At 42.5% G+C, this 25408-nt stretch overlaps 1 protein-coding gene across 4 annotated transcripts in view; it reads right to left on the bottom strand.

Moving 5' to 3' along the window:
- Positions 1-25408, bottom strand: part of lad1 (ladinin 1) — an 86856-nt gene that overhangs the window by 20727 nt on the left and 40721 nt on the right. For all 4 annotated transcript variants that reach the window (XM_033042468.1, XM_033042469.1, XM_033042470.1 and 1 more), the window contains 6 exons: positions 23198-23486; positions 11732-11844; positions 7677-7902; positions 6370-6477; positions 4391-4431; positions 1271-1349 (listed from right to left, as the gene is read on the bottom strand). In XM_033042468.1, the coding sequence (XP_032898359.1) occupies positions 1271-1349; positions 4391-4431; positions 6370-6477; positions 7677-7902; positions 11732-11844; positions 23198-23486 (856 nt within the window). The remainder of the gene's footprint in view (positions 1-1270; positions 1350-4390; positions 4432-6369; positions 6478-7676; positions 7903-11731; positions 11845-23197; positions 23487-25408) is intronic.

Below are 25408 nucleotides of genomic sequence, written 5' to 3'. Positions count from 1 at the left end.
GGCATATGATGGTAACTTTTTGTTTGAGGATGTCCCGCAGGGAACATCAGTGGCACAGAGTACGACAGGAGCATTGCAGACCAGCTAGGAGCCAGTCAGTTTGAGATCATTAGGGTAGGGATCAGGTCCTGTATCTAGAAGTATAAGGAAGAGAGAAGGAGAATAAATACTTTAACTCCCCTTCCCAATCCCACACTGACCTTTTGGTCCTGGGCCTCCTCCATTGTTAGAGTGAGGTCCAGCGCAAATTGGAGGAACAACACCTCATATTTCGCTTGGGCAGCTTATACCCCAGCGGTATGAATATTGACCTCTAAATTCAAGTAACTCTTGTTTTCCCCCTCTCGTTCCATCCCTCCCCACTTCCCAGTTCACCGACCAGTTTGACTGTTCTTGATTACATTTTATCTCTGTTTGCTTTGCTCTGTTTGTTCTCCCAGCTAACAATGATATATTCTACATTTTCCTTGAGCTCCCCCCCCCCCCTGTTTCGTTTTCACACCTAACACTTCCTTATCTCTGTATATCGTCTCCCCTGACTCAGTCTGAAGATGGGTCTTGACCTGAAACGTCACCCATTCCTTCTATCCAGAGATGCTGCCTGTCCCACTGATTTACTCCAGCATTTAGTATCTATCTTCAGTATAGGGATGAGTCTGAGTGGTTAGTTGAGACATACACATGGGTAAAATAAATGCAGAACTGTCTTCCTCGTATCCACTACATGTTGTTGGACTCATCACCACATTCCGGTGATGTGTTACATGCTCTGTAAATCCACAGGAAAAAGCCACATCCTAATTTTCCTTCATATTACTTTAAAAATATATTTTAAAAGTTGTATATATTAGAATGGTTTAGAGGGTCATGGGTCAAATGCAGAGAAATTGGGCTAGCCCAATGTGCTAACTTGGTCAGCATGGATAGGGTGGGCTGAAAGGCCTATTTACATGCTGGAAGCTCCATGTGTAGGAAGAAACTGCAGATGCTGGATAAAACAAAAGGTAGACATAAAAAGCTAAAGTAATTCAGCGGGTCAGCTAGGAGAAAAGGAATAGGTGAAATTTTGGGTTGAAAACCTTCTTCGGGCCAAATTTCTTCTTCACCACTTCTTCAGTAGGCGGTGACTTTGGAGAAGGTGCAGAAGCTCTATGACTATATCACATTGGTCACTGGAATTTCATATAAACCCACATATTTAACTTGCAGGCACTATATTCTCACTCAAACATTTAATGCAAGGATAACTGCAAGGCTGGGTATGGCTCACCTCAATTGCTTTTGCATACTTTTCAAGTATACCATCGATTCTTCCTGAGGATGTTCTGGCAGGGATCCTCACACTGGCACTGTTAACAAAGATCAGAATCAGCATGGTAACCCCTCACTCATTACGGTTGACTAACAAGTGTGAATAACTAATTATTGTTCATTGATACCATTTCCCAATGATGTGTCTTGTTGCTGTGAGACAGTGTGGAGTGTGGAATTAATAATGAGGATATCATAAGACAATCCTCAGCCGTTTTGGTTGCCATTTAAAGGATTACTTAAGAACGGTGATTCAGAATTCTGGGGCATTCGATGAAGGGTATGAATTTATGCATAGGAACATGCATATGCAACATGAATATTGCTTGCTTGATTTCTGGTGTGGCATCTGATTACTTAGTCCCATGAAGCCATTGCAGAATTGTGTGCAGTTCTGGTCGCCCCATTACAGACTGCGGATAGTTCGACTGCCCCGACCACGGGAGAAAAGGAGGGAAGAAGATAATATGTTATTGCCTTCCATCACAGTGTGCTGTGGTGGATGTTTATACTAATTTTTATGTAGTTGTGTGTCTTGTTGCTTTTTTGGTATGACTATGGCAAATCAAATTCTTTGCATGTTTTTACATACTTGGCTAATAAATTAATTACAATTACAATTACAATTACAATTTATTTGTTGGACTACTCTTTGTTTGTCTGGGGTACGTTTGCTCCAACATGTTTATGAAACTCTAACATTCAGTCCAATCCAAGGCAAAGGAGTCTACTTGACCAGCACACATCTACCACAATGAACACTCACTCCATCCCCCAGCAGGGCTCCGTGTTCTGCAGACCACATCAAGGCCTTGTAGAAACGAGGATGTTGCCTGGACTCGAAGGTTGAGCAGGGAGAGGTTGAGCAGGTTAGGATTCAATTCCTTGGAGCGCAAGAGGATGAGCGGTGATCTTACAGAGATGTACAAAATCATGAGTGGCATAGATCATGTAGATGACCAGAATCTCTTGCCAAGATAGGGGAATCGAGAACCAGGGGACATAGGTTAAGGTGAGGGGGTAAAGAAGCACGTGATGTTTAAGAAACATTTAGACAGGTACATGGATAGGACAGGTTTAGAGGGATATGGGCCAAATGCAAGCAGGTGGGACTAATGTAGTTAGGACATAATGGCCGGTGTGGGCATGTTGGGCCGAAGGGCCTGTTTCCATAGTCATGATTCTATGACTCCAAACAAGGAACTGCAGATGCTGGTTTACACAAAGGGCTACAAAGTGCTGGAGTAACTCAGCGGGCCAGTCAGCATTGCTGGAGAACATGTATAGATGATGTTTCGGGTCGGGACCCTTCTTCAGATTGATTGGAGGGGGAGAAGGATAGAAAGCGGGGAGGGAGGAGAGGCGGGGCAAAGTTTGGCCGGTTATAGATGGATACAGGCGAGAGTTTTTTAATAGACAGATGGTTGGAACAAAGGCCAGAGGTTAAAACTAAAGGTGTGAAACAGGATTGAACTTGCAGATCAAGGTTTTGTCAGCAGCATCTCACAAATCCTTTAGTTTCATAAGTCATAGGAGCAGAATTAAGCCATTCGGCCCATCACCTCTTCTACGCCATTCAATCCTGACTGATCTATCTTTCCTCTCTCAACACCATTTTCCTGCCTTCTCCCCATATACACTTACACCCTTATTAATCAAGAATCTGTAAATCTGTGCCTTATAAATACCCAATGGCTTGGCCTCAAAGGCAATCTTTGGCCAGCACACCCTTCCTCAGGTATGGTGCCCAAAATTGCTCTCAATATTTGTTTACATTCCATCATGGAATTGGATCTTTACTACAAGACCATATTTTAATTCCCATCACTAACTCCAGACCAAACCTCTGGAACAGGACCAGCCGTCTGTTGATTGTACACTCAGTATTGTCGAGTAAGGAATTCCAGGATATAGATCCAGCAAATTGAAGAACCAACAATTCAGATCGGGTTTGACTTGGAAGGAACTTGTTGACTTGAACTTTCTATGAACCTAGTCTCCCTCATCTTGCCAGATGATAGAAGTAAATCCAGGATTGATTGGGTTAACATATGATGAGTGTTTGACACTACACCAGGCATCTATTTCCAATCTATTAACACCCCAGAGTAAAGTTCTTCTTAATAACATCCATGGATCCATTGTTGAAGAGTTGTAAATCTGTATGTCCATGTCCTTGTAGCACCAGTTAATGGGAACAGCTTTCTTTTGTCTACCTTATCCAAACCTGTCATACTGAAGCATATCATTGCAAGTTTAAGTACAGGAAGCCTCATGGAATGATGATGAATCTTAGTTTCTCACAATCCTGCCACTGTATGGGGTGTAATCTGATCACTTTCCCTTCAAAGAACCTACTCAGTTTCCTTTCTGTACATTTCAATGGCATAAGTGTAAGGCAAGTTGAAGTAAAGTCAAACCATTCACTCAGCCAGATAGCTGTCCAAACAGAGAAAATGGAAATGTACCATATTCTCACTAAATTGGTGAGGAAAGGCTCATCTGAGCTCCAGCACATAAGTAAGAATTTAAACCAAACTAATGGGCGAAATGCTGGTCTTGAATGTATTTCCCATTAAATGAATTATGAAGAATATAAAACCACCTCACATTTGACAAAGATTGTCATTAAATTGGGACTATCATTAAAGTCTCTAATAGCAATGAGGAAAAGGAAGATGTCTTTCACCACTGAGCCTTGCGACATCCCACTAGTCACTGCTGATGATTCCACTAGTGGGAGAGTCTAGGGCTAGAAGTCAGAGCCTCAGAATTAAAGGACATTCTCTTAGGAAGGAGATGAGGAGAAATTTCTTTAGACAGAAGGTTGTGAATCTGTGGAATTATTTGGCACAGAAGGCTGTGGAGGCCAAGTCAGTGCATATTTTCAATGTAGAGATAGATAGATTCTAGTTTAGTACAGGTGTCAGAGGTTATGGGGAGAAGGCAGGAGAATGGAGTTGGAGAGATAGATCAGCCATGATTGAATGGTGGAGTAAACATGATGGGCCGAATGGCCTAATTCTACTCCTATCACATGACCTTACTTATGACCTTAATAGTAGTTAAGAACACTCACCTTCTTTGTAATGGTTGACTTTTTACCTCAGTATTTGTAACCTAAAACAAAACCAGCGCATCGATTATACTTGTTCTACATTTTTCTTCCCCCATTCTCCTCTCAACTTCTCATTTTCACCGACTGTATGACAGCATTAGATGTGTTGAATTCAATTATGATGTTTAGTGTTAATCCAAGGTTGGTGGATTTTCGTTCCCTTTTTTGATATGGTGCAATGGGGAGAGGTTCGCTATAGAGGCAAGCGTACGTTGTGCAGGTTTAATGGGCCTGTCCCACTTAGGCGACTTTTTAGGCGCCTGCAATCGCCACATGGTCGCCACATGTTCGCAGGTGGTTGCCGGGGAGTCGCCTTCATGGTCCGAGGAGTTCCCGCATTCTGGGAACTAGTCGCGGCCTCATTATCGTCGGCGCAAATTTTTCAACATGTTGAAAAATTAGCGGCGACTAGAATGAAGCCAACATGGAGAGGAACGAGAATTCTCGTGCCGTATGTAGGTCGCCAGGAGGTCCTAGTGGGTTTCCATGAGGACAAAAACTCTCGTAGGTTCTCGTAGCTTGTAGCCGTTGCTGACCAGTGCATTTCATTGGCTCATTTGGGAAAAATATACATAAGCAGTAGTTTTCAGAACCAAGGAAAGCCGACCGATATGTTAAGGTCCGCCGAGCTTCACAGCCGTGTATCTCTGGCTTCTTAAAAGTTGTCTCCACTCCTTCTCTCTCCATCTCCCTCTTCTCCCCCCCCTCCCCCCCTCTCTTTTAAAGGACTTACCGTACATGTGTGTCTGTATCACCTTGGCTTTGCACCGTGTGAATTTCACTCAGACAGCACTCCCCCCGCTTGCCCTGTCCCCCGCCTGCATAACGGGCTGGTGAAGGAAGCCATGTGTGTGTGCGTGTTCCACTATGACAGTCGCCGTTCCAGTTGCCAGTTTATCAGGCGACTGCCGGCAACTTGACAGTCGCTGGCAGTCACCTGAAAAATCGCCTAAGTGGGTCAGGCCCATAAGACTGAAAAATACCTGGGTTTTCATTGTTGTTTGTGCGTAATATGGCCATCAGATTGTCAAGGGCCGAGGACATAGTGGAGAAACTGCAGAGTTGGTAAAAGGAAGTGATGATAGAGGAGGTGTGTAATCTGATCCTCTTCTAAGGCAAGACTTTGGAATAACTTTAGACTTTAGACTTTAGAGATACAATGTGGATACAGGCCCTTCGGCCCACCAAGTCCTCACTGACTAGCAATAACCTACACACTAATACTTTCCTACTCGTTAGAGACAATTTACAATTTTACCAAAGTCATTTAGTCTTCAAGTCTTTGGAGTGTGGGAGGAAAGCAGAGCACCCAGAGAAAACCCATGTGGTCACGGGGTGAACGTACAAACTCCACACAGACAGCACCCGTAGTCAAGATCGAACCCGGGTCTCTGGCGCTGTACAGGTTTGTAGGCTAATTGTCTTGGTAAAATTGTAAATTGTCCCTAGTGTGTGTAGTTTAGTGTTAGAGTGCGGGGATCGCTGGTCGGCGTGGACTCGGTGGGCTGAAGGGCCTGTTTCCACGCTGTAACTCTAAAACTAAAACCAAAACCATACTTCATTATCTCAAGCTGTTGAACCATAATAAAGAACAAATATTTGACACAAATTTCCCATAAGCTTAGCGCTCGAGTGACTATTTTACTTTATTTTACTTTACTTCCTAACATTAGCTGTATTGTTCAAAGGAGTACCATCCTTTAAGTGTTACTGCATTGCCTTGTTAATGAATGTCAATAATATAAATATTTCACAACAGTTCCTTGATCTTCCAATGTTTATTCCAGGCAGAGCAGATAAGTGCAATGTGACAGCGTTACTTTGCTTAAGTAAGGAAATTTGTATTTGAGTTTGGATTCCGGGCAACATGTCATTTACGAATCTGGAAACAGCAGCTACCCGAACCTAGCTGATTCCATCACTATAAAAGCAATACTCACTCTGAAAGATGCAGCTCTTGGGCAGGAACGATGGAAGGGGCTGCTGTTTGATCTGGAATGGTCAGCGGTATTTTCCATTCTCTCCTGTTGTACTCCACATTTCTCATTCTGAAATATCATTTAACAATCATTTAACAACTATGATCTTTTTTTTAAATTTGCTTTGTTTTAATTCAGAGATACCACATGGAAACAGGCCCTTCGACCCACAGGGTCCATGCTGGCCATCGATCACACATTTAGTCTAGTTACTACTGTTATCTCACTTTCTCATCCACTGAGGGCAATTTATAGAGGTCAATTAATCCACAAACTTGCACACCTTTGGGATGTGGGAAGAAACCAGAGCATGTGGCGGAATCCCACAGGGTCACAGGGGGAACGTGCAAACTCCACACAGACAGTACCGGAGGTCAGGATCGAACCTGAGTCTCCGGTGATGTGAGGCAGCAACTACACTGGCTGCACCACAGGTATTTGCAATCTGTCTGCAATGGCCATCTTGAGGCTGTATAACCTTTCAATGCGTCTTTGCATTCCCACACTGATATATCTATACTTGGCCTTCTCCACTGTCAGGATGAGACCAAATGCAAACTAGAAGACATCTGAGACAGAGGGTGGTGAATCTGTGGAATTAATTGCCACAGACGGCTGAGGAGGCCGTCAATTGATATTTTCAAGGCGGAGATTGACAGATTCTAGATTAGTAAGGGTGTCAGCAGTTTTGGGGAGAAGGCAGGAGAATGGGATTGAGAGGGAAAGATAGATCAGTCATCATTGAATGGTGGAGTAGATTTAATGGGCTGAATGGCCTAATACTGCTTCTAGAATTTAGGAACATATGAACTTACCCTTTATCCTTCTGTTTCCATCCCTCCCACCGGTACTGAAAGGTGAGGTTCTACTAACTGTGGCGGTAGAGGTAGAGTTGCTGCCTTGCAGCATCAGAGACCCAGGTTCGATCCTGACATGGGTGCTGTCTGTATGGAGTTTGTACATTCTCCCCGTGACCTGCATGGGTTTTCTCCAGGTGCTCCGTTTCCTCCCACACTCCAATGACGTACAGGTTAGTTTAATTGGTTTCGGTAAAAAAAATGTAAATTGTCCCCCGTGTATGAATGATAGTGTGAGTGTACGGGGATTGCAGGTTGGCGCTGACTCGTGGGCCGATCAGACTGTTTCTCTAAACCAAACCAAACCAAACCAAACTAAACTAAACTAAATTATACTAAACTGAACTAAACTAAACTAAACTGTCCTATTGTGAAGAGTGCAAAGTTTTGGATTTTGATTCAATGTCACACCTGCAATCTTGTATTGTTGTTGCTTTCTCTCGTTTCGGCATCCTCCTGCAATTTCTCATATCTTCCTCTTTCATTCCTTCGGATCTCCGTTGATTTTGTCTGAGATTTGTGGACATCGTTTTCAATCTTCCTGCCGTTATTCTCTTCCCGAGGGCACTCATTATTCTCTGTACTGAGCTGCTTTTTAAGTTTTGTTGGGCTTTTTACTTCCTTGGGCTTTCCTAAGCTGTGGGTGGGCAAGAGGAGTAGAAGCTTAGCTACAAACCCAGATTATATCATATCGTAACACAGCATCGATCTTCCCAAGCAATGATACCCAGGAAAACTCACCGTCCTCACATCGACCATAAGACATAGAAGCAGAATTAGGCCAGTCGGCCCATCAAGTCTTCTCCACCATTCCATCGTGACTGATCGATTTTACCCACATTTCCCGTTCTCCTGTCTTCTCCCCGTAACTTTTGACGCCCTTACTAATCAAGAACCTTAAACCTCTGCTTTAAAAATACCCAATGATTTGGCTTCCACAGCCATCTATAGCATTGAATTGCTCAGAGGCACCGCCCTCTGACTAAAGAATCCTTATCCCATCATGCTTTCCCTTCTATCCACCTCCCACTTATCCTACATTTCATTCCCCACCTTCCTTCCTTATCAGAATCTACCATTTGCACCTTTTGTCTTCACCACCTCCAACCTTGGTTACTATCTTCCTCTTCTCTCTTGTCACCTGATTCATCTGCCAACCAACCCATCCTTTACTTTATCTAGCAATGTTACAAAATTTTGAGATTTTAAAAATCAAGTCTGCAATTTATCCCATCAGATAAAGCATAAAAAGAAGTTTAATTTGACACCTAATTCATTTTCATATCTCAAGTATTTAAAAAGTTATGGCCATTTTCATACTCGGAAATTAGCATCTTGTTCCCTATTGATTTTCTATGGACATAACAAAAAAGCTGTGATCGTGGACAGTCAAAAGCCCATAACCTCCTTAAAAATTAAGAGAACTGAATGACATTTTCAGTTATCATAGATTGAAGCATTCTGAAACAAATATAAAATAATCTTACTTGGATGACCTGAAATTAAAGCATATAATTAGTTAGTTACCCAATTGTAGCTAATTTCAAACTTCAATTACTAGATCTAAACATCTATCCATTTCTTATTAAATGATTAACATTTTTAAATAGCCTAAGTGTCCAAATAATATTCACAAATAATTCACAATAAAACATGATTTTTAAATCTCATTTACATTAATTTATAGGCCAAATGGAAGGAATTTAGTGTTCAATTGCTGTAAATTAAAGTCCATTTAAATCAGCTTTCTAGTGGGATCCTGTGAACGCGCTGGTTTAGAATGTTCACATTGCGGTAGATTTGTGCCCTCAAATGCCCAGAAAAATACTGCGGGATATAATGGGGCCCAAATTAGCTACTCGCAACATTAAACTTTGTATAAAGGGATCTTAAGAAGCCCTTTTTAATGTAAAAATAAACAGCCTACCTTCCGTTTTCCCCTGTATGAGATCCGACCCGTTATCGACGGTCGTGGGTTTAGAGGTTAATTTTTAACCTACTATAACAAGTAAAGAAAGCCCTTAAAACTAAAAATAGCTTCAGCTACGGAATCTTCCAGCGATTTTTCATTAATAATTAACTAGGCTGATAAACCTCGATTTGAACAGCCTAGGGAAAATCGCGTTTTAAACCCGCCCCCCTCTAAACGGCGCCAAAATCGCGCACAGGGGCTGGGACAGATTTTCAGTGACCTTCAGGTAGGCTTTGCAACATACCTACTTTATCCACCTCTCACTTGCCAAATCTCCCCCCACCCTTTCTCTTAATCTCTTTCTATCTCCCCTCCACTCCATTACTCCGAGTAAGAATCCCAACTCAAAATGTTGCTTATCCATTTCTCTCCATAGATGCTGCCTGACTTACTGAGTTCCTCAAGCAATTTGTTTTTATTTTTAGCTCAGGATTCCAGCATCTGCCGGCTCCATTGTTTCACACCAGCGTCCACAATATAACTCTCTTGACTCTCATCACTGATAGGGATGAGCTTCAGCACTTCCCAATGTGACCACAAGATGGAGTGCCACTCAGAGGGAAGGGAGAAAGGAAGCCCGGAAATTGGATTTAGGCATCATTTACCTTTCAATGCATAAATCAAACAAATAGAAATTGTGCTTGTTTTTTGTTGTTGTTTTGTGCCCACACTTCCTGTCATGATTTACTCTCGCCTATGTGTCAATTCATTGTCATATTTCCTGCATGTAAACAATGCTATACAGCATGGAAACAGGTCCATTGGCCCATCTTGTCCAAACAGGCCAATTTGGCTGGGTCTCTACCTGAAACGTCAACCATTCCTTCTATCCAGACAGGCTGCCTGTCCCGCTAAGGTACTCCAGCATTGTGTCTATTTTCAGGTCAATTGGCTTTCTGGGGTTGTCCCCCATTTGCCTGCATTTGGACCATATCCCTTTAAACCCTTCCTATGCATGTACATGTCCAAATCTTAATTGTATCAGCTTCTATAGTTTCCAGATGTAGACTACTCTCTGAGTGAAAACATTATTCCTGATGACCTTCTTTAATACCCCCTCTCACCTCAAGTCTGCACTCTTTTAGTTTAGAATCCTCTATTTTGGGAAAGAGACTGAGAGCATTTACTTTATCCACGTCCCTCGTGATTTAGCATTGAAGTAAGCTGTGTAGTTGGAAGCATTGAAATTACATTTAATCACCTGCTGCTGTCGGGAAACTTAATGGGTATAAATGCACAAAGTACTTTGAGTTAAGGATGATTCTTCCATCAGCTCTCCCCTGCATGTCTGGTGGTGCTGATTCAGGATCAATTAAATCTATAGTCGTTTATAAGTTCGAGGAGCAGAATTAGGCCAAATAGGCCCATCAAGTCTACTCCGCCCTTCAATCATGGCTGATCTATCTTTCCCTCTCAACTTTTCTGGGTCGGGTCCCCTCTTCAGACTTTGTACTAAACCCAGACATATTTGACACTTTGCTTCAATGTAGAACAAAAATAAGCCATCCATTGTATAACACTTAAAACAAAGCACCAAGCCAGGGCAGGGGAACCTGCGGCCTTAAGGCCTCATGCGGCCTTCTAAGCCATTAAATGCGACCTTTTGAATGAATCCTAATTTTGTAGAACAAATCCATTTATTTTTATTAATATGTTTTTGTTCGTCTTTTATTATTTTAATTTTAATCTTAAAAAGAAAGTATTTAAAATACCAAAGAGTAAAAGAAGATTCAACAAAATAATCCTCCCCGACTGACGGCCACAATTAAAACATTAGTAAGTCATGAGGGCTATTTTAACAAAATCATGTGCATTTTGAAGTATATCTAATTGAGGTTTCTTGGATGCGGCCTTATTAGATTACAGCTAACTTAATGCAGCATTCCAACATGAAAAGGTCCCCCACCCCTGCACCAAGCCATTAAACTTCCAGGCAAATCTAGGGAAACTGATTTTCATGTGTTATGTGATATTGATTTAACTTTTTGATATGTGTATCAATAGTTGAGAGGAGGTTCACAAGCACGTGAACATTCTTAATGAATGTGCTGAATTATGTTAAAATAAATTACTTTGAATATTATGAACTTTCAATAAAAAGGATGAGAGTTTTCTAATTTAGTTTAGTTTAGTTTAGAGATACAGCGCGTAAACTGGCCCTTTGGCCCTCTGGGTCCGCGCCGATCAGCGATCCCTGCACACTAACACCATAATACACACACTAAGGACAATTTTTACATTTACTAAGCCAATTCACCTACAAACCTGTACATCTTTGGTATTTGTACTAAGAGACTTTGAGGATGTGCAGGGAATGGAGGGATATGGACCACATACAGGCTGAGGAGATTGGCTTAACTTGACATTCTGCTTGACACAGATATGTTGGGCTAAATGGCCTGTTCCTGTGCTGTATGAATCTGTAGTATAACATTAGCAGGAAAAAAGTACAATGCATTATGTAGGATAACTTGCAGTTAAAGTGCATTCTTACCTGATGAAGGCGCGTGTAGTGTGGATAGGACTGAGAGGTGATTGATGGCCAATACTGCCGCCTGTATCTGAATGATTCTCTCTGCTGCTGGCTTTGTTGTTGCTTTCATTTTCCTGCTCAGACGTAAAAGAAAGACTTCAATATTAATCATTTCTAGTGTCTCGTCAAAGCCTGCATTGTATATTTGCCATCTGATGCAGGGTATAAATTCATGTCATCATGTCAAGTCAAGAGAGTTTATTGTCATGTGTCTCAGATAGGACAATGAAATTCTTGCTTGCTGCAGCACAACAGAATATTGTAAGCATAACATACAGATCAGATCAGTGTGTCCATATACCATAGAATATATATATACACATAAATAAACAGATAAAGTGCAAAAGGCTGTTATAGTTTAGAATTTGCTTGAAGTTGTGTTTAATAGTCTGATGTCTGTGGGAAGAATGCTGTTCCTGAACCTGGATGTTGCAGATTTCAGGCTCCTGTACCTTCTACCTGATGGCAGCGGAGAGATGAGTGTGTGGCCAGGATGGTGTGGGTCGTCGATGATGCTGGCAGCCTTTTTGAGGCAGCGACTGCGATAGATCCCCTCGATGGTAGGGAGGTCAGAGCTGATGATGGACTGGGCAGTGTTTACTACTTTTTGCAGGAGCAGGAGGAGGCCATCGAGTCTACTCTGCCATTCAATCACGACTGATCTGTCTTTCCCTCTCGATCCCATTCTCCTGCCTTTTCCCCATAACCCTTAATACCCTTACTCATCAGGAACCTGTCAATATTTACCTTATAAATACCCAATAACTCAGCCTTGAATTCCACAGATGCACCACCCTCTCACAAAAGAAATTCCTCCACATCTCCTTTCTAAAGGTACGTCCATTTATTTTGAGCCTTTGCCCGCTGGTCCTAGACTCTCCCACTAGTAGAAACATTCTCTCTGCATCCATTCTATCCAGGCCTCTGTTAAAGGCCAGACGTATAGTTTCAGGGATCTTTTTTACCTTAGTACTCATTTAATAAATTTTATAGATAAATAGTTATTGACAGAAATGTTAATGATATTTCTCAACAATCTTGCAAGGATTGCATCATGGTGGTTCAGGAAATGTCTAGATACACTGGGTCCTAATTTCAGTTTGGAAGTTCTTCTCACCGTCGTGAAGCCACAACTTGCATCTTACAACTTTGAAGGTGCAGGCATTGAGAATTCCTAAAGGGCCTGTCCCACTTGCATGCGACTGCATGCGTTTGGCGCTACCAAAACGGAAGCGGAGTTCGCGCTAAGTTCGCGGTAAGTACAGGCAAAGTACGCAGTAAGTACGAGCTAAGTTCGCGCGTGACGTAATTCGCATCATACTTACCAATCAGCTGGGCAGGAGGCAGGCCGACTGAATTTGGGCGTCACACGGCGTTGGGCGGTGACGTCATCACGCAACGGCAAGCCGGGTGGTGACATCATCGCGCACCGCCACACGCTAGGCGTACGCCATCTAGACGCTGCGTACGATGTCAAGATGCTGCGTACGCCGTCAAGACGCTGCATACGCCCTCAATGCGCCTGCGGGCCAACAGGCCGATGGCGCGCAGAAGTTTCGGACAGTGCGGGATTTTCGGAGCCCCGCGCGATGTCGGGACCAGCTCTGCACAACTCCATACGTCTCCGCGCTTGGAAGTGGGACCGGCACCGCGCGGCCCGTACGCCTCAAGCTACCACGTTTGGTCGTGCCAGACGCATGCAATCGCATGCAAGTGGGACAGGCCCTTTACTCTTCACTCAAAAATGACAGAGCAATAGTGTAAGCAATTTGTACAGAATATACATTTGCTATCAGTAACATGAATACAGCTGGGGCAGCAAGGTGGCGCAGCAGTAAAGCTGCTGCCTTGCAGTAAAGCTGCTGCCTTGCAGTAAAGCTGCTGCCTTGCAGCGTCAGAGACCCGGGTTCGATCCTGACTACGAGTGCTGTCTATATAGAGTTTGTACATTCTCTCTGTTATCGTGAAGGTTTTCTCCGGGTGCTCTCAAACTCAATAAACGTGCAAGTTTGTAGGTTTATTGGCTTCGGTAAAATTGTAAATTGTCCCTAGTGTGTTGGATTGTGTTAGTGTACGGGGTGATCGCTGGTCAGTACAGACTTGGTAGGCCGAAGGGCCTGTTTCTGCTTTGTATTTCTAAAGAAAACTAAAGTAAAGTCAGCGAGATGAAAGAGTTGGTTGTTGACCTCAGAAGGTGAACACATTCCTGTCTTCATCAACGGAACTGCTGTGGAGATGGTCGAGAGGTCAAAGTTCCTTGGCTTAATGCAAAGTGCCTCCAGACCCTGTTGTCACTGAGCCATTGCTCCACAACCAAGCTCAGAGAGGAATCCTGCAGTGGAACAGACCATCAGATGTGCCAGCTCCTAACTCTACACATGCCAAGGTCCAAGGTGTATTGAGGCAGAATATCGATCAGATCAGTCAGCAAGATTGAGCCTTTTGATATTCAGAGGAAAAGAGCCCAAAATGGTGTCAGTGTAATTTATGACGGAAAAGTGATGTGATTGCTTTGATTGGCAATAGTAATGTAAACCTACTTAGCATTGTTTATTACTTTATAACACTGTTTAATATTGGCATTTAAGAGACTTAGATAGGCACACTGCTCAACAGTGGCAATTGAGAAACATATGGATATGCAGGGAATGGTGGGATATGGATTATGTGCAGGCATCTTAGTCATGGCATCCTATTTTGTACAGACATTGTGGGCTTAAGGGCTTGTTCCTGTGCTGTACTGTTATTCAACGTTCTATGTTGGAATACAGCATTAGAGTCATTAAAGATTTTGCATCTCAACGCAGCCTTCAGTGACGGGTTGAGAAATAAGGTTCAGACTCGATATGAGTTTCGTTTTTATACGCCTTGTACACGTGTACATTAATATTGGAAGTGACTATTGCGAATTGTTAAAAAGGTAATCAGCAAACGCTGGCTTTCTGACATAAATGTAGAAAACGGTGGCAATCGTAAATACCGAATGCTCTGGAGGTAGTTAACTTTTAGTATATGTATCATTCATCCAAATGCTACAATTCTTGGCACAGGAAAAAAATAATTTGAAACAAGGGATGTGGAGAGATGATAACTGCTGAGGCGAAATATAACAACATTTGACATTTTCACGAGCCAAAGTCCAGCTGCTTGATATCAGATAATAATGGTTTAGGAGGGTGTGGCATAGCAAATATTCTGGTCCTGCAAACAATTCTGTCTGGTTTTATTTCATTCTGCAAAGGATTTAATTGGATGCGGTTCTTAACTTGGTATGGAATGATTTTTTTTTAATCACAGGCCAATGTGGGTTCAGATCACAACAATATTCAGGCTGCTTCACACAACAAGCCAACAATAATGGGTCACTTGCCGACATGTTAACAGCTGAACCAAAGTAGAAGGAACATTGTTAAAATCTTCCATCCCAATTTTTACAGGGAGGTAGAAGGGATGTGGGAGAGAACAGAAACTGTCACAAAACCTGGTAGTTTGGGATCTCAAACTCTCTCCAGATTTGCTTCCGGCCAAGATAATGCCTCGAGATCTGCACTCTAGATCCCGTGTTCCATAACACTCCCCAGACCCCTTCCTTTCTCTGTGAAGGTCCTGCCCTGATCTGACTTCACAAAATGGAACACCTCGCACTTATCTGCATTAAATTCCATTAACAGCCCACTTGCCCAGCTGATCGAGATGCTGTGGTAATTTTAGATAACCATCTTCACTACCAGCAACACCTCCCACTTTAGTATCTTCCGAAAACTTACTCATTATGCCTTGTACATTCTCTTCCAAGTTGTTGATATAAACCAGACACAGCAATGGGACCAGCACCGATCCCTGAGGCACACCATGAGTCACAGGCCTCCAGTCCGAGAAACAACATCACCCTCTGCTTCCGTCCATGAAGCCAATTCTCTATCCAGTTTGTGTAGGAAGGAACTGCAGATGCTGGGTTTAAACCGAAGATAGATACAAAAAGCTGGAGTAACTCAGCGGGACAGGCAGCATCTCTGGAGAGAAGGAATAGGTGACGTTTCGGGTCGAGGCCCTTCTTCAGAGCCTGAAGAAGGGTCTCGACCAGAAACATCACCCATTCCTTCTCTTCAGAGATGCTGCCTGTCCTGCTGAGCACTCAAGGTTTTTTTTGTCTCTGTCCAGTTTGCTAGCTCTCCATGGATCCCTGATCTAACGTTTCTAGAGCAGCCTTCCACATGGAACCTTATTGAATGCCTTGCTGAATTCCAGATGGACAATGTCTATACCTTTGGCCTCAGCAATGTTTATGGTTACTTCTTCCAAAATAACTCAATCAGATTCATAACACATGATCTCCCACATACAAAACCATGTTGACTATTCCTTATCAGCCGTGATGCATCCCAATGTATTTGCATCTTATCCCTCAGGATCCTCTCCAGTAATTTGTCTACCACAGATTTTAGGCTCACTGATTTATAGTTCCAAGGGTTTTCCTTGCAACCCTTCTTAAATAGAGGCACAATATTAGCCACCCTCCTATCTTCCAACACCATACCCGTGTCTAATGATGATTCATATATCTTAGCCAGGGCTCCCGCAATTTATTCTCTATTAATGACTAATGATCCCTAAAACTAATAATTGTCATGGCTTTAGAATGTGAACTCTTGTTATAACAAACCCGTGAATAGGGAGTGTCATTTAATAAACCAGTCCTGAGAGATTATACATAGTGAAGGGACTGAAGATGCTGCTTTAAACCGAAGATAGATACAAAAAACTGGGGTAAACGAGGGGCTCGACCAGAAACGTCACCTATTCTTTTTCTCCAGAGATGCTGTCTGACCTGCTGAGTTACTCCAGCTTTTTGTGTCTATCTTCTGAAAGATTATACTTCAGGTAAATGACAATATAAATATTATGTACCATAAAGTATTCTGAACTTGAACCTTTAGACTGGAATGTTTAATATAATTGAAATGGAAGTAATTAAAGAGTCTCAGAAATATCGCGATGATTTACAGAGCAATATAAAACTGCACTCTCAGTGATATGGGGACACAGTATTTGATTTCACCTTCAGCCTAATGATTTAAGTTTAACAGGGAACGGAAGTGATCACTCATTAAACTTTCACTGGTGCATACAATTGAATTTGAGATAATTTCTAGCTGTAATAAGGGAGTGGCACAGCTGTAGAGTTGCTGTCATACAGCACTGGAGAACCAGGTTCAATCCTGACTACGGGTGTTGTCTGTACGGAGATTGTACGTTCTCTCCGTGACCACATGTGTTTTTCCCGCTTGCTCCGGTTTCCTCCCACATTCCAAAAACTTACAGCTTTGTAGGTTAAACGACTTTGGTAAAGATTGTACATAGTTCCTAGTGTGTAGGATAGTGCTAGTCCACGTTGGTCGGCATGGACTCGGTGGGCAGAGGGTCTATTTATGTGGTATCTCTAAACTAAAACGAAGGAGGCTACAGAAAATGGTGCATTTTGCCCGGACCATCAAGGGTACCGACACCCCCACCATCAATGGGAACTACAGGACGTGCTACCTCAAGAAGGAAGCTTATATCATCAAAGACTCCAGGCCATGCTCTCTTCTTGCAACTACCAGCTGCATCTGTAAACTAAATGACAAATAAATTGTATTGTATTGTATTGTATTGTATTGTATAAACTAAACTAAAAGGTGAGCTTAATGGACATGTCTGCACACTTAAGTTACATCCAAGTCATAAAGTCGTACAGCAGTTCCACTGATCCATTTTATTCTCTCCAGATTTCCATCAGTTCCCTCCCACCTTCAGATTTTACCACTCACCTACATACAAGAGGCAATTTACTACGGTTGATTGACCTACCAACCCAAGTCCCAGGATCACCGTGCAAGTTGCTGGGCATTGGATATTTCAACAGAAAAAAAGTGTCAAACTAAGTAAGTATTCCTCTTGGAGCTGTGATCAGGATAGCCAGGTTCCATGGACCATTGTTATGGCTGTGAGCTAGAGAGAAGGCGATGCATTTCAGGACTGGCATTTTGAATGATAATGTGATGATGCGCATTGCTAAGGGGGTGTGATCTGTGGGATGGGTGGGGCTGAATTGCTGACCAGGAATTTGAATCGTGATGGGGAATCTACGGAAGCCAAGATCATCCCGTCAACGGAAGGCTCTAGGCTCTAGAGAACAAAGAAGGGAAGAGATTGAACTTCTTTTCGCATTCCATCACAGTGAGGAATGTGGAGGAGTCACTGTGGTGGATGTTTATGTTAAAATGTATTTTGTGTGTTCTGTTGCATTTTATTGGTATGACAAATGAAATTCCTCGTAGGTTGCAAAACATACTTGGCTAATAAAGTATTATTATGATTATGAAAATTTAGTGCCAATGGGAGCAACTGATTTGGGCAATTGGATCCCATCAATGGCAAGTGGAGTCTACAGCTTGAGACTTGGACAATGGATAGTAGAGTAAAGACAATCACACTGTTGGATGGTGGAAGATGGGAGGGTTGATCTTTACTTAGACTTTACACTTTAGAGATATAATGCAAAAACAAGCCATTCGGCCCACTGTGCCCGCACTGACCAGCGACCATATACATTAACACACGAGGGACAATTTTACAACTTACCAAATCCAATTAACCTACAAACTTGTACATCTTTGAAATGCAGGAGGAAACTGGAGCACTTAGAGAAAACCATGTGGTCTCAGGGAGAACGTACGAACTCTGTACAGATTGAACCCGTAGTCAGGATCGATCCCGGGTCTCTGGTGCTGTAAAGCAGCAAATCTACACATTGCACTGCGTCATCCTGGGACAGATTATAATTGGGTCTGGAGGTGGGTGGTGACCTGGTAACAGTCAATGTGGTGCAATGGTGTGAACGAGTCACATAGTAGTAAAGTGCGGTTGGTGCGCGGAAGTTAAAAGGATGTCTAGCAAGCATCCAATTCCAGCCGTGCACTTGGAAAGCAAGCATATTCCAAGGGTGTTAACAATGGACACTCCTGAAACAATGTGGCCCACTCCCACCAACCTCATCCTCCAAGAGCTCCGAAGAAAGTCCTTCACAACCTTGTCATGGAGCCTACGTGAAGATTGCAGAGGCAACTCATGTTCAACAGTGTGTAGGAAAGAACTGCAGATGCTGGTTTAAACTGAAGACAGACACAGACATGTCTATCTTCATGCTCAACAGTGAATTTCTTGAGTGAAGCAAAACAACTTCAGAATTGCTGCCATCCTGTTTCACTTTGCAAAAAAAAAGATGTTCAGTTGCGAAGTGCTGAGAAAATAATGGCATTCAGCCGAAAGTCTAGGTATTAAAATATGTGCCGTGTGGCAATACAACATTTAAAAAAGGGAAAAATGTACCTACGATCGCTTACAATAATATTCCTCCAGAGCTGAAAGGATTACCAGCCGACAGTCTCACCCAGTGGCTTTTTATTATCTCAAGTTATAACATCATAATCGAAGTATTGGCAATGTGAATGTGACGTGTGTTTTTTGGTCTGTTTGATAATCATTCTATCTCTCTTCCAATCACCAAATGGTAGTTTTGGCTGGAGTTTAGGTGGCTGAGCAGTGGCCTTATAAGGTGAAGATCCACAGACATTTTTCCAAGGGAAGGTAAATGTAAAACTGCAGACCATAGGTTTAGGGTGAGAGGGAAAAGATCTAAAAGGGATCTGAGGAACCGCTTTTTCACGCACAGGGTGGTGCATATATGGAATGAGCTGCCAGAGGAAGTGGCAGAGGTGGGTACAACTGTGACAAGTAAAAGACACTTGGACAGTTAGATTGATAGGGGAGGTTTGGAGGAACATGGTCCAGGTGCAGGCAGCTGGGACTAGCTTGGTTAAGCAACTTGATTTGCATGGACGAGTTGGGCCGAAGGGCCTATTTCTGTGCTGTCCAACTCTTTGACTCTATTCTGAGACTCTGAGGAGAAGCATTCTCCAACCATCTATCATGTAAATATCATTCAGAATCATACCTGTTTTAATCAGTTTAACTCTCGTCCTTCTAAACTGCAATGTATTGCCTGAACCCCCTCAGTCTTTCTTCATAGCACAGGCCCAGGAGACAACCCAGTGAACCTTCTCTGCACTGCCGCCAATACAAGTGTCTCACTCTTTACATCAGGAGACCAAAAAGGTCTGGAGTCCCAACAAAAGCCTCGATACACGTGGCAATAAACGAAACTGAATTTAAAACTGTATGCTGTGCTCCAGGTGTGGCCTCACCAATGGCTAGCTCCACTGTGGCAACTATGACTCCATAAATATTTACGAGCAAATTAATTCTGAACAGTCCTGTTATTTTTATACAATGTACAATCAGGAAACGTTCCAGTTTTTAACTCTCACATAATTTCCTCATAGCTTGCTCTTTCATACTGTGTAACTAAAATCCATTACCTAAACAATTCTAAGAATGCAGAAGAGCCCTAGGATACTCGTCGACATGCAGTAAGAGGAAATGAGTAGGCTAATTAATTAATAGTGAACCAGAAGTGTTAGCACTACTGATTTCTGTCGGGGTACTCAAATTCTTGGTTAATCCAAGGACAAACGCAATTTCAGATTTAAACATATGATGAAAGTAGCACTTAGTACCACAGAGTCCTACCTGCAGACCAGCATGTCAGCCGGCAGATTGTACAGTAACAATCCCAGTTTTCTGTCGAGAGTCATAGTTATAAAGGGAGATTGGATAGGCTAGGTTTATTATCACCACTACGTAGGAGGTACGTAAGAGTTGCTTTCACTCCCCAACTACAATCAGTCTGAAGAAGGGTCCTGACCTGAAACATCACTTATCCATGTTCTCCAGAGATACTACCTGACATGCTGAGTTAGTGTCTTCTTTGTGTCTCTGAGTATCTGAGCACTTCGGGTTTTTTTTACAAACCAGCATTTGTAGTTCCTTTTTTCTACATAATATGAAGGCCCTCTTTTATTGCAATTTTTTGTGTGGAAAGTTCTCTAATTCTATTCCAGACATTATTTTGACCAATCCTTGTCATTATTTTGTAGGCTTCTGAAACGTTTCTGAAGCATAAGAGAAATGAATCCAATCCAATTTCCAGTCCAGAAAGGTTTGATTTTCTGGCTACTAATAGTCCAGGATATAGAGGTCATTCAAAACGTAGTTTTGGTATGTCTCATTGGGCTCATAGATTCTTTGAAATTTGTGGCTCAGAAGAACCAATTTGGCTTAATGTTGTCCCTCTGGCTAAAACTGGACTAATTTAAAATAATCCCACTTTCCTGGTCTCCATCAGTAGCCCAGGAGGTAATAGCTCTTCAAGTATATGAGTTTAGCTTATTGTCACATGTACCGAGGTACCGTGAAAAGCTTTTGTTGTGTGCTAAGCAATCCTCAGACCAGTACTCAATCAATTACAGTTCAGGCAGTGAGTCTTAAACCCTCAATATATTTTGTATTAACTCCCCAGCTATCAGCCTTTCAACTAACTAAAAGGGCACCGTATTGACACAGCAATAGAGCTACGACCTTACACCACCAGAGATCTGGGTTTGATCCTGACTCCTGATGCAGTCTGTGTGGAGTTTGTAAGCTCTCCCATGAGGTGACCATGTTGGTTTCCTCCCAAGTTCCCACTTTCCAAGGTCATTCAGGTTTGTAGATTAAATGGCTTCTGTAAATTGCCCCTGGTGTGTAGGATGCAATACTGGGATAGAATAGAACTAGTGTATGGGTGATCGTTGACTGGCACGGACTTAGGGGGCCAAAGGGCCTGCTTCCATATTGTATCTCTAACATAAAATAAACAATTCTTTCTCCCATTAATTACTGATCTCTCACCTCAGAGAATCAAATATTTTCTCTTTTCCCTCTAGAACTCTCATAATGTTATATACTGTTTCCTTTTGTTCCTCTTGTAACTCTACTAATTATCACATCAGTCCCGGATCGGACTTTGGATTTAGATGAAATAGGATGACAGGATACTTTTTAAGAACACATTTGCCACCTGAGACCAGGTTCAGACAAATGGCTTTTTCTATGCTAATGAAAGACTCTCTTGTATTTTATATTCTAGATCCTGCAAGCATCCTGACCCAAAACATCAGCGATGCTGCCTGACCTGTTGAGTCATTAATATAGTCAAGCTTGAAAAGGTTCAGAAAAGATTTATGAGGATGTTGCCAGGACTAGAGGGTGTGAGCTATAGGGAGAGGTTGAGTAGGCTGGTTCTCTATTCCATGGAGTGTTGGAGGATGAGGGGAGATCTTATATAAGTTGATAAAATCATGAGGGGAATAGATCAGGTAGATGCACAGAGTCTTTTACCTAGATTAGGGGAATCGAGGACCAGAGGACATAGATTCAAGGTGAAGGGGAAAAGATTTAATAGGCATCCGTGGGATAACCTTTTCACACAGAGGGTGGTGGGTGTATGGAACAAGCTGCCAACGGAGGTAGTTGAGGCTGGGACTATCCCATCGTTTAAGAAACAATTGGACAGGTGCATGGATAGGACAGGTTTGGAGGGATATGGACCAAGCACAGGAAAGTGGGACTAGGGTAGTTGGGACATTTATGGACGGTGTGGGCGAGTTGGGCCGAAGGGCCTGTTTCCACAATGTATCACTCTATGACTCTATGACTCTATATTGTTTTGCGTTTGGTGCTATTTCCACTAAATCATGTGTTTGTTATCACCTGCAAACGTGGCCACTTTCCAAATTATGTGTGTTGGAATAAAAGTAGAACATTCTGCCACTTGACAACCAAATCAATTTGTCTAATACAAACCTTTTATGTTTTTGCTAGCCCCTGATCTATGTCCTTTGAAATCCATTTCTTATGATAATCGTGTTCAAAATATTACCTTCGCCAGTACCAATATTTTTTTTACAAGAGAGACCTTGAAAGATTCCACTTGTCTTTGGGTGAGCATAGTGTTATTTTAATGTAGATAAAAATGCTGGAGAAACTCAGTGGGTGAGGCAGCATCTATGGAGAGCGAAGGGAAAGGTGATGTTTTGGGTCGAGACCCTTCTTCAGACTTTTTTTAATGTTCATTTTCAGCTTCAATTCTGAAGGACTTTTGTCTCTTCTCTGTACTGCCACTCACTCTAGTTGACATAGGTCAAACTTAGCAGAACATAACCTTGCAAACATTGTAGGAAGGAACTGCAGATGCTGGTCTAAACCGAAGATGGACACAAAGTGCTGGCGTAACTCAGCGGGACAGGCGACATCTCTGGAGAGAAGGAATGGTTGACATTTTGGGTTGAGATCCTTTATCAGACTACTTGCAAATGCCGGTTTTAACAATTCTGTCGTGAAACAAGCTACTCACAATCTACACCAAGTGATAAGGGATCTTATATTAAATGAATAGCTACCCTCACACAAATTGTACATGAATTTCACAGTAAGCGGGACACTTACCTTCAAAGAGCTTGCACTAAGCTTCTTAGTGTAATTGTCTTCTGACTGTTTCCTTGTTGTCTTGGTGCGCACTTCCTTTATTTCCTGCTTTTCGTTTTCATTCCCCTGCTTGCTTTCGCCGCCCCATTCACCGTCGGACTTGGAGCCAAACTTTGCTAGTTTCAAACTTTGTAACGCCTCGTGCTGAGAGCGCCTTTTATCCTCTTCTCTCCTCTTCAGCATTTCAGCAAATGGAACCGATTCATCTTCTGAGTGTGGAGACGTTTCCTCTTGTTCATTAAACACGCCGCTTAATTATGGATGGGAGAGAATTGGTTTAAAACCTTTTTTGACTGGACTAAGGATATTTATGATGTGCTGCCACACATTATGTAAATCAATCCCCCAACTTGGCCATAATTCATGTGGCATTTATATGGCCATGGGTAAAGTCATTTCCTGTACCACAGTACCTTGTAATAACCTTGCTGCATAACTGTTCATTGTTTAACTTGTCCTGCTAAACGACGTCTATAAAAATCAATTAAAACTGCACTTCTTGTGTAGTCACACAAGCCAGAGGGAACAACTTTAAGCAGTGCACACATTTGCATTTTAATAAAGAAACAGAAGCTTCTGTCAGCAGAAGGCCAGCTGTGATATGTGAAATGACTAAAGGTATCATGGAATTGTTGCTGCCCTGCAATGATTAGTGTCTGGGACCTGCACCCTGCTTGGTGTTTGACATAGTGTAATATAGAACTAGAGTGTTGGTGCTACATCAGAGAGCATTTGACAGGCTATAACTCAAAGCAGAAGTTTAAAAATGTATTTCAAAGTGCAGGAACCTCTGCGTGTTCACCCGAAACATTTAAAATTTAGCAGCAGGCTCCAGAGATTACCGCTTATGACTACAAGGTTCAACGGGTTGGACTTGAGGCCCATGGTATCAATCAAATCTGCTGAGTGCAAATTGTTCTCTGTATCAGGCACTGTCGTATGTATCGGTTCCGCATTATAGCTTCAACTGTAGAAAGTACTACACCTCCATTAGGGAGGGAATAAGTCCCGGCTGTGTGTAATTGAGTGCAGTTGGGTCATCTCATCCTACTCAAGGTTTGAACAATTCAAGATTCACATCATCTTTCCAGCAGCCCAGTACGTTTGGAGATGAGCCAGATTTTCATTTTCCCCTTCAGCCAAAGGAGGAAAGGTGTATGTTAGTGGCTCAGTGTTGCCCTTTATTGAGTCGCAGATCATTCTAGTAACTTGAAAGCACACTGTCAAAATCAAAAATGAAAGTTATTATACTACTGGGCAAAACTGAAAGTTGCATGTGACTGGTGACAAAATATGCAGAAAGAGGTAATGTGGAAAGAAAAAAGAAAGATATTCCTACTGCTGATGGCATCAATTAAAACGCAATGCTGATAGATGATGTTAAATCAATAGCCCATCACAATGCTGCTTATGCTCTCAATGTGGCCATTGGTATTAACTTTCACATGGTGAAGTAGAATGAGCCGGTTCTTCTTGGTATTCAGTCAATTGAAGGGTATCCTTCATTGGAACATTAGTTTCTGAGGGTGGTTGGCAAGAAAAAAAGTTTCCTTTTCTGGAGATTTTGAAATGGCATCAAGATACAGAGTTGGCCATTCATAAGGTCATAAGTGATAGGAGCAGAATTAGGCCATTTGGCTTATCAAGTCTACTCCGCCATTCAATCATGGCTGAATTTGTACCATCAAGAGAGACTGGTGCCAAGGAAGACGAGTCCCAAACAACAATTTTTTTTCCCTTTAAACAGACCAGACCAGGGGACCCGGGGGAAGAAGAAGCCATCACTGCCGGCCCGCGGCCAACTTCTACCGCGGGTGCGGCATGGACTTACCATCACCCCTGGAGGGGAGCTTCGACTGCTGGCCCTGCAGTCTACGGTGCTTCTGGCTGCGGCGGGGACTTTAAATCTCGACCGCCGGCCTGCAGCCTACAACAATCTAAAGCCGCGGTCTCCGGTGAGGAAGAGCCGATCCTGGACTGACTGGACTCTAGCCCTGTACACGGGGGGGAAATGGAGGAGGACTGGCCAAATTTTTGTGCCTTCCACCACAGTGATGAATGCTGTGGTGGATGTTTGTGTTACAGTTTTATTGTGTGTTCTTTATTATTGTACTGCTGCTGACAACCCAAATTTCCACAAACCCTGGTTGTGTGGCAATAAATTATATCTAT

This window comes from Amblyraja radiata, chromosome 24 (assembly GCF_010909765.2).
Source record: "Amblyraja radiata isolate CabotCenter1 chromosome 24, sAmbRad1.1.pri, whole genome shotgun sequence".
Lineage (NCBI taxonomy): Eukaryota > Metazoa > Chordata > Chondrichthyes > Rajiformes > Rajidae > Amblyraja > Amblyraja radiata.
Note: the sequence above shows the minus strand (reverse complement) of the source record. Positions and strands in the feature narration are given on the sequence as shown.